We start from the raw sequence: 10605 nt of genomic DNA, 5'->3' as shown, positions 1-10605 counted from the left end.
ACACAGCATGCAGTTATTACTCATTGTTGAACTTAAAACAATCACTAGGATTGTCTTCCAAGCATCTTAGAATGTGAGTTGAGGAGAGAATTAGCTTATTAAATAAGTTCTCATAATTTTCAACAGCTCTTAAATGTCTTTGTAATGAACACAAGTCCCTTTGCAAGCATTGCAGAACAGCTTTCTACCTTTATGTCCTATTAAATCTTCACTGTTTCACCTCACAGAACTATTATTATATTTTTCTCTCATTTTCTCACTCTACCATTGCATTCTCTATGATCTTATTCCCTCCCAACTTTAAATCTTATACTTCTGAAATTTTATCTCTCTTTTGTTCTATTATTCACCTTTCATTATGTTTGGGTATATGTCTTTATTTCTCCTAAGAATCTTAATATCACTAAATCACATAAAAAGCGCTACAGATTATAAACTTTTGAAATTCTAGGAAAAAGGACATAAATATGCAATTGTGATATACACCTAATCTAAGGAAGGGATAGCATAAACAATGAATGTTTTGTTACATTTTCCTGATAGAGAGATCAAGCAGACTTTGCTAACAGAACTATAAAGATATAATCAGGGAAGTCATGTGGAATAAAAATATGAATATAGGCTGTCAAATTTAAAAACCTATCTGCAATGAACTACAGAAACTTTTTTATCTTCAGAAAATTCATTTGTTTTACAACTTTCAAACTGAAGAATAAACACAAGCTACTAACAGATTTTGAATCTTGAATCTTAAGTAGCTTGAGTCTTCTGCTTTCAGATTTTCCATCTCCAGTGTGACCAGCTTTTCTCTTCTCCATAGTTAGCCTTTAAGTTTTTCATCCTAAATATAGAAAGGGTACAACATTTTAAGATAGGAAACCAATGTAAAGTCACAATGGTGTCTAGAGTTTACATACCTTTCACTAAAAAAAAAAAAAAAGAGCTCAAATAACAAACAGCTTCGTAGCCAATGATCTTTGCTATCTTCAAACCCTGTCTCTTCCAAACCTGCCACAACTCAGTGATACATGAAGTGGTCACTTACTCCCAGGTCAAAGATAAATGGGAGGTGGCAGCTGGAGAGAAAAGATGCCCACAGAAATCTTCTGTTCATGCTGAGGGGGCTGCAGTGAAAGAACATGAGCCACAAGATGATCTATGAACTGCATAGCAGCCACCAGAAAGGAAAGCTCCCCTGTTTTCAACACTTCTGAATTTCTTATGCCCTGAGACTCGATAACACAAATTCACTTTAAAGCACATTGGTCTCAAAACTAAAATGAACTGAATTGGGGGTACTGCTTTCCCAGTCCTGGGTAGTTGGTAAGTTTCATCAACTAGAAGTGCGATGCGCCTACGTGGGAGATTTCAATGGAGTTAGGACAGTTAACAAGGTAGGTGGCCTGGGCCATAGAAACTCATTATACAAGTGAGCAGAATGATTAAAATAGATTCTAACATCCTTCTCATTCTCTTCCCTTCTTATTCACAGGTGGAAGATATTCCCTGGAACAAATCAGTAGCTGAGACAAATCACTCGATGGTGACTGAGTTCGTTTTTCTGGGACTCTCTGATTCTCTGGAACTACAGATTTTGCTGTTTGGGTTCTTTTTTGTGTTCTATGCAGGCATTGTGGTTGGAAATGTCCTTATCATTGTAACTGTGGCTTTTGATTCCCACCTTCACTCCCCCATGTACCTCCTTCTGGCTAACCTGTCGCTGATTGATCTGTCTCTGTCCTCAGTCACAGCCCCCAAAATGATGGCTGACTTCTTCAGTATCTCCAAGGTCATCTCTTTCGAAGGCTGCTTCACTCAGGTGTTTCTCCTTCATTTGTTTGGTGGGAGTGAGTTGGTGATCCTTATAGCCATGGCTTTTGACAGATATGCAGCAATCTGTAAACCCCTACATTACACTACCATTATGTGTAGCAAGGTGTGTGTTGGCATGGTGGCTGCTGCTTGGGGTACTGGCTTCCTCCACTCAGTGAGCCAGTTGGCCTTTGCAGTGAACTTGCCCTTCTGTGGTCCCAATGAGATTGACAGTTTTTACTGTGACCTTCCTAGAGTGGTCAAACTTGCCTGTGCTGACACCTACAGGTTGGATATCATGATCATTGCCAACAGTGGTGTGCTCACAGTGTGTTCTTTCATTCTCCTAATCATCTCCTACACGATTATCCTAATGACCATCCAGCGTCACCCTTCAGCAAGGTCATCGAAGGCCCTCTCCACTTTGACCGCTCACATCTCGGTTGTCCTTTTGTTCTTTGGACCTTGTATCTTCATTTATGCCTGGCCATTCCCAATCAAGGCATTAGATAAATTTCTTGCTGTGTTTTATTCTGTGGTCACTCCTCTCTTGAATCCGATCATATACACACTGAGGAACAAGGACATGAAGTTTGCAATGAGACGATTGAGGAAATGGAATGTGAACCCTAGGGTGAAGTCTTAATTTAAATAATGGTGAAATTAATCTGAGAAGATGACAGAGTATATGAAAGCATTGACAAATTAAAACTTGTGAAAATTGTAACTACAATTCCTTTATCACTAAGCAATTACCAAATAACTTTCCCATACTTGCCTGAATTTATCCATCAGCCACTTTATATGTTGTATTTTTGGATACAAATGCAAAGCTAATATTATTATTTTAAAACATTTTCTCCATTTAAAAAACAATGGAACATAAAACTGTGTTAGATTTTTGCACAATTTGGTCTTTCAAGGTGATCATCAGTTTAACAAATGAAAATACAGAAACTAACTTGGCTTATAAAAATTTATTTTACTTTGTTAGCTTCCCCTAAAAATACTAGGAAAAAAATTACCATAGGCTTGACTCACAGATTATGAATAAATACATCAGTTTTTAAGAGGTTTAAAAAAATCTTTCTAGTGTAACAGTTTATGATTCATTTCCTAGCACTGTAACAATTCATGTAAGAGTGTATCACCAGGAGTGATAAGCAGATGAATTTTGCCTTGAAAGCAATTTATATCCAATGATATATGACAACTATTCATTAATAGCAAAAATAGTTTAAAGGAACCCATCTCTCAGCATGTTCATTGGATATAGCTATGTCACTTTCCAGAGCTAGCTTTTAAGAACAAGCTTTTAAAGTCAAAAACAGCTCAGTTAAATTCTATTTATCCCTTATTAATCATAGCATTTGATCTTTTTTAACCTCTATCTACATCTCCTACACAGATGGTGGGGAACATCACTTGAGTCATTATCATTGACTCCCAAGGCATGCAGTAGCTGGAAACTGAACCGGAAGCACAGTGGCCAAGACTCAAACCACACACTCTGATTTGTGATGCAGGCAGTTGAAGCAGTGCCTTAACCATTGTGCAAGTGCCCATCCATGGATACACCATATACATTTGTAAGGTTTTGCAAAGATTTATTTCATTCATTTGGAAGAAAGAGAGAAATCTTACATACAATGGTTCACTCCCCAAATGGCCGGGTGGCCAAGGCTGGGTCAGACCAAAGCCAGGAGCCAAGAGCGTCTCTCAAGTCTTGCATGTGAACACAGACCCAAGCATCTGAACCACCTTTATTGCTTTTCCAGGAGTGTTAGCAGGAAGCTAGATAGGAAGTGGAGCAGCTGAGATTCAAACTGGTGCCCACATGGGAGCAAGTGTCACAGGCAGTGACTTTACCCTCTATAACCACAACACCGGCTGCTAACTTTATACTTCTTGGTGTTCACATGTCTAAAAAGTAAGTACATTTGGTTATTATTAGAGATAATAAGACAGACCATATAAATCAAACGACATGACTTATGGCATTTTAAGTGCTCAATAAATATGATTTTTATTATATATATATATAGTCTGAAAATCAGCAAAGCCAAAAACACTTGAACTTTATTTTTCCCAATATACTGGATGCAAATGACAAATTCTCACCACATATTTATTTGGGCTATTGTAGTTAGAAACGAGTCTGTATGTGTAGGGACATGTGTGGGCATTTCCTTTATGTTCATACGTTTACACTCTACCCGCCCCCCGGAAAGGCATGCTGAAAATTCACAATAAAATTACTGAGGAGTACTAGTTACAAAAACACTTGGCATGTGACTCTAACAACTTCTTCAATAAAAGCCACCGAACAAGGCTAAAATTGAAGTGGACAAAAGTAAATCAGTGTGTGATAATGATGGTATCTCAAATCAATGGGAAAAAGTTGTAATTATTTATGTAATGGAGGAGTAAATCAATGGCAATTTGAGAAAGCATGCAATTTACTTACTGTTATACCATATGATGGGACAGTTTCAAAATAAATCCATGACATTAGTCTTTCCTGAAAACCATAAATTCTAAAGTAAAGCATAAGCTACTGTCCTCATAATCTATGAGTATGGTAATAATTGATAACATTGACTACATAAAGTTAATTATAAGTGAATGATAAAACTATTTGGAAAATCAAAAAAATAGATGAAGGGTCACTTTAAATCACAATATGAAATATAATAGTTCTAATACACAAAGAACTCTAAAAACATGTACCAAATATATGAACAAAAAATATTAGGCCTGCTATTGTGGCATACCAGATAAAACTGATTCCTGCAAGGCCAGCACCGCATGAAGGCACCAGTCCAAACCCTAACTGCTCCACTTGTGATCCCACTTCCTGACAAGGGTCTGGAAAAGCAGTAGAAGATGGCCCAAGTGCTTGGGCAACTTCACTAACATGGGGACCTGGAAGAAGCTCCAGGCTCCAAGCTTTAGCCTGCTCCAGCCCTGGGCATTGCTACCATTTGGGGAGTCAACTGGCAGATAGAAGATCTCTCTCCTTTCCTCCTATGCTTTCTCTCTCTCTCTCCCTCTCTCTCTTATTTTCTCTCTCTCTCTTTGCAATTCTTCATTTCAAGTAATAAATAAGTCTTTTTTTAAAGTAAGCATTCATGTTAAGATATGCAAAGTAAAATTATATCTAATATATGTAAGATATCAAATACTGAACTTCAATATTTGATAAGGCAATGAGGCCATAGAGAAAGAGTCACTCATAAATTATTGGTAAGAATACAAATGATAAAACTTCTAGGACGTATCTAGAAAAATTAGCATGTTGAAGCTGGCCTAAAGTAGCACATTAAACCTCTGCCTGAGATGCCAGCATTTCATGTGGGCTCCAGTTCAAGTCCCAGATGCTCTGCTTTCCATCCAGCTCTCTGATAATGCACCTTGAAAAGCAACAGAACATATTCCAGGTTCTTGTAACCCTGCACTCAGGAGGGAGACCTGAGAGACACTCTAGGACTCTGGCTTTGGGCCTGCCCCAAACCCTGCAAATTGGACATTTGGAGAGTAACCCAGCAGATGGAAGATTCTCTCTGTGTCTTCCCCTCTCTCTGTACCTCTAACAATTTTTTTATTTAAATTAACAGCTACTCACTTTTTAAAATTTTTATTATCATTTTAATTGTACATATATGGGACATAGTATTGAAAAAAAAAATCTGTTCCCACATTGAGAGATCTGGGTCATAACCCAACTATACCCTTCAACACCAAGACTTCAGTAATTAATTCAAAATTTCTCAATGCCATTGAAATCTATCTGATGGATCTACTTCCACCTCCCTGGACCCACAGCCTCCAGAGCAAAATCTGTGCAGCACACAGCCATCCTGTAGGATTGGTGCAGGGTTTGGCTCACACCCCCTAGTTCCAGGCCTAAGGCTTTGGTGTTAATGAGCATACCAGTTGACTCACCTGGCAGGAACTGAGGAAGAGTTCATTTGCCTCACACAATCCTGCACCACAGCAGTTGAGGCTGATATTTTAGTGCAGCCAATAAAGCCACGTTGGCAACCCATATGGATGTAGCTCAAGTCCCAGCTGCTGCACATCCAATCCAGCTCCCTGCTAATGTGCCTTTGAAAACAGCAGAAGGTGGCTCAAGGGCCCTACACAGTAACCTAGCAGCTAAAGTCCTTGCCTTGTATGCACCATGATCCGCTATGGGCTCTGGTTCTAATTCAGGCAGTCCCACTTCCCATCCAGGTCCCTGCTTGTGGCCTGGGAAAACAGTCCAGGACAGCCCAAAGCCTTGGGACCCTATACCCACGTGGGAGACCTGGAAGAGGTTCCCAGCATCGGATCGGCTCAGTTCCAGCCATCACGGCCACTTGGGGAGTGAACCAACAGATGGAAGATCTTCCTCAGGTGACTCAAGTGTACATCCCTTGCAATCCTACCTACAGGCCTCTGACCAGCTCAGTTTTAGCTGTTGTGACCATTTAGAGAGTTAGCCTGTAGATGACAGATTTCCATCTAACTGTAACTCTTTCAATTAACAGATTTTAAGACAATAAATAGATAAATAAGATAAATTAAGACCAAATGATGTATCTTAAAGACAGAAAAACAAGAGCCAAATGCAAAATCATCATGTTGCTAGAAATGGTAAGGATCACAACAGAAATAAATGAAATTTAACTTTTAAAAATCTATATATCAACAAATCAAAGAAAAAATTTCAGAAGATTAACATGTGTCACTGGTAGCCCATGTGGGCACAGATTGGTTTCCCAGCTGTACCACTTATCCAGCTCTCTGTTTCTGGTCTGGGAAAGAAGCGAAGGATGCCCCAAGTCTTTGACCCTTGCACCTGCATGGGAGATCAGAAGGAAGTTCCTGGGTTTAGATATCTGCCCATTGCAACCATTTGGGTATAAATCAGCAGATCAAAGACCTTCCTCTCTATCTCTCCTTCTCTTTCTGTCTTCAACATAAAAGTGAATTAATCTTTTTTAAGAAAGAAGATGAACAAAATACATAAAACTACAGCCACACAAAGAAAAAAGAAAGAAAAATGTAATGAAATTAGAGGGGAAAAATTAGGTATTACCAATACCACTGAAATATAAAGGATCACAAAAATACTACTATGAATAACTACAGGCTAATAAATCAGAAAATTTCAAAGAAATGGATCAATTTTTGGTTACATATAACATAACAAGATTAAACACAGAAGCTAAAGACAATATAAACAGATAAATAACAAACAATGATAATGAACCAATAATCAAAAGTTTTGCATTGAGGAAAAGTCCAGAACCTTATGGCTTCACTGCTGAAATCTAAAAAAACAATAAGTAACTGAGGCTGCTGCTCTGAAGTAATGCATTGAGCCTCTGTCTATGTTTCCAGCATCCTATATGAGTACTGCTTTGAGTCTGACTGCTCCACTTCTAATCCAGCTTCCTGCTAACGTACCTGGGAATGCAGCAAAGGATGGCCCAAACCTTGGGCTCCTACACTCACATGGGAGACCCAGAAGAGTCTGGCTCTTGCCTTCAGACTGGTCCAGCATCAGGCATTGTGGCCTTTGGGGGAATGACCCAGCAAATAAAGGATATCTCTCTGTGTTTCTCCTTCTCTCTCTAAAAAAAATCTGCCTTTTAAATAAAAATAATCTTTTAAAAAAATAGCTTCAAAACCTTTGAAGCCATTCCAAAATATTGGACAGCATGGAGCTCTGGCAAACTCTTTGATCAGTTCAGCAACACAGTGATCCCAAAACTGGACAAAAACATGACATAAAAAGGAAATCACAAACCTATGTCCTTAATTACCATATCTGCACAGATTATCAACATAATATCACCAAATCAAGTCCAAAATCATGTCAAAATTATCATGCATCATGATCAAGTGAAATTTATCACAGAAATGTAAGAATTATTCAACATTCACAAATCAATAAGCATCAAAAATCTTGTCAATAGAATTAAAGAAAACATACGATCATATCACTAAACACACAAAAAGCTCTTAGTATGATTCAACACTTCTCTGTAATTAAACCAAAACAAGACTCCACAATTTAAGTTTAGAAAGATTATACTTCAAACTCCTAAAGGCTGTCTATTACAAACTCGCAGCCTGGATGAGCACACTGGATGAGGAAAGGCTTAAGACATATCCCCTCAATCTGAAACAGGAAAAGGAGGTCCAAACTTTTGCTACTGTCATTCAATACAGTACTGGAAGTTTTAGCAAGGACAGTTGGGGAGGAGAAGTAAATAAAGCACATCAAAATTAGGGAAGACTTGGTGTTATATATGGAAAAACCTAATAACTCCACAAAAAAAAATCTGTTAGCATTGCAAAACAAATTCAGTAAAATTGTAGCTCATAAGCTAAGTAAATAAAAATATAGCAAGTTTTTTATATAGCATTGATGAACTCACAGTAGCTGCAAAAAAAAATCCAGTGTTTAGGAATAAATTTAGCCAAAGAACTGAAAGAAATCTACAATAAAAGTTGAAAAAAAGATACTAATTGAAGAAATCATCAAGGACACACAAAAAAAGGGAAAACAGTCATTGTTCACATACTGGAAGAATTACTAGTATTAAAATCTGTGTATTATCTGAAACAATCTGGAGATTTAATCCAATTCCTCCCACAATAAAAAAATTCTTTACAGAATTAGACAACAAATTCTAAAATTCATATGGAATCACAAAACACCAAGAATAGCCAAAACAATCGTGGGCAACAAAAATCAAGTAGAGGGCCTGGAGCAAAGGTTCAGCAGCTAAATCCTCTCTTGCATGTGCCAGGATCCTACATGAGTGCTGGCGCATGTCCTGGCTACTCTACTTCTTGTGCAACTCCCTGCTTGTGGCCTGGGAGGGCAGTGAAAGACAGTCCAAGGTGTGGGATCCTGCACTCAAGTAAGAAACCCGGTTCCTGGCTTCAGATCAGCTCAACTCTGGCCATTGTGGTCACTTGGGGAGTGAACCAGAAGATGGAAGATCTTTCCCTCTGTCTCTTCTTCTCTCTGTAAATCTGCCTTTGCAATATAAATAAATAAATCTTAAAAAAAAAAAAAGCAAGTTGAAAGCATCAGCATGGCTTTCTGTCATAATAAAAAGCTGTAGTACTTAAAACAACATAGTACTGGCATAAAAACCAACACATCAGTCAATGAAACAGAATAGAGAGCCAAAAAATAAATCCAAGTACATACAACCAACTGATTTTTTTTAAGATTTTATTTATTTTTATTACAAAGTCAGATATACAGAGAGGAGGAGAGACAGGGAGGAAGATCTTCCATCCGATGATTCACTCCCCAAGTGACCACAACAGCCGGCGCTGCGCCAATCTGAAGCTGGGAACCTGGAACCTCTTCCAGGTCTCCCACACGGGTGCAGGGTCCCAAGGCCTTGGGCCGTCCTCAACTGCTTTCCCAGGACACAAGGCAGGGAGTTGGATGGGAAGTGGAGCTGCCAGGATTAGAACCAGCACCCATATGGGATCCAGGCGCATTCAATGCGAGGATTTTAGCTGCTGGGCCATCGTGCCGGGTACACCAACTGATTTTTGCAAAAGTTCTTAGACCATACAGTGTAGTAAATAATCTCTTCAACAAAAGACACATACAAAATTGGAGAGATAATTGATAGGTAGGTAGAAAGATAGATGGATAGATAGATATTCACATAGCACATATAGAGAGAAGAGTGAAATCAGATCCATACCACCCATCATGTATAGAAATCAATTCAAGTGACTCAAAGACCTAAATGTAAAGCCTGACACTATAAAATTGCTGGAAGAAACGGTATGGAAATCCTTCGAGACAACTTCTTGGGCAAGACCTCCAAAACCCAGGCAACAAAAGTAAAACTAAACAAATGGGATTGTATCAAGCCCAAAAGTCTGTGCCAGCAAAGGAGACAATAAAGAGACACACAAGAAAATGGAAACATTATTTGCAAGCTATTTATATGACAAAGCATTGGTACACAGACTGGAACCGTAACTTAAGAAATCAACAACAAAAAAGTACTAATCTAGTTTAAAAACGGGCAAACATCCTCAACAGACAGTTCTCAAAAGGAGAAACTCAAATGGCCCAATAAATACATGAAAAAGGGCTCAACATCACTAATCATCATGGAAACACAAATCAAAACCACAGTGAGCTGTCACCTCCACTCTGTCAGAATGGCAAGCTCCAAAACAAAGAAAGTAACAAATGTGGGCAAGGATTTGGAGAAAGAGGAACACTTATACACTGTAGGCGGGAATATAGTAACTGCAGCCATTGTGGGAAAGATACGGGGATTTCTTGAAAGCCTAAAAGTAGGCTTGCCTTATGATCTAAGAATCCCACTGCTAGATATGTACACAAAATGCATGAACACATTATATCAGAGATACCTACACGACCATGTTTACAGCTGCATTGTTCACAATAGCCAAAACTTCAAATCAATCAAGGTGTTCATCATTAGATAAGTAGATAAATAAAATGTGGTTTACATACACATTATAATATTACTCAGTAATAACAAAAAATGAATTTGCAGCAAAATGGATGTAACTGGAAGACATGTTCAGTAAAAAAACTTGAACACAAATACCACATGTTCTTCTTTATGTGTGGGAGGAATGGGGTAGGTATCTATGCATACAGATCTGTGAAACAAGGCCACTGCCTTACACTCTATATGAAAACCAACTCCCACTGGGACTTGGATATTAACTTTCATATTACTGGGGAAAACACTGCATCATATTAGTATAAGAAAAAACTTA

At 38.3% G+C, this 10605-nt stretch overlaps 1 protein-coding gene across 1 annotated transcript; it reads left to right on the top strand.

Moving 5' to 3' along the window:
• The first annotated feature begins 1513 nt into the window (after window positions 1-1513).
• Window positions 1514-2458, top strand: LOC101516655 (olfactory receptor 4F4-like). The gene has a single exon (XM_004584855.4). It carries the CDS (start codon window positions 1541-1543, stop codon window positions 2456-2458), a length of 918 nt encoding a protein of 305 aa, XP_004584912.2. The 5' UTR covers window positions 1514-1540.
• Window positions 2459-10605: the final 8147 nt, after the last annotated feature.

The sequence above is a fragment of the Ochotona princeps genome, chromosome 6, assembly GCF_030435755.1.
Source record: "Ochotona princeps isolate mOchPri1 chromosome 6, mOchPri1.hap1, whole genome shotgun sequence".
Lineage (NCBI taxonomy): Eukaryota > Metazoa > Chordata > Mammalia > Lagomorpha > Ochotonidae > Ochotona > Ochotona princeps.
Note: the sequence above shows the minus strand (reverse complement) of the source record. Positions and strands in the feature narration are given on the sequence as shown.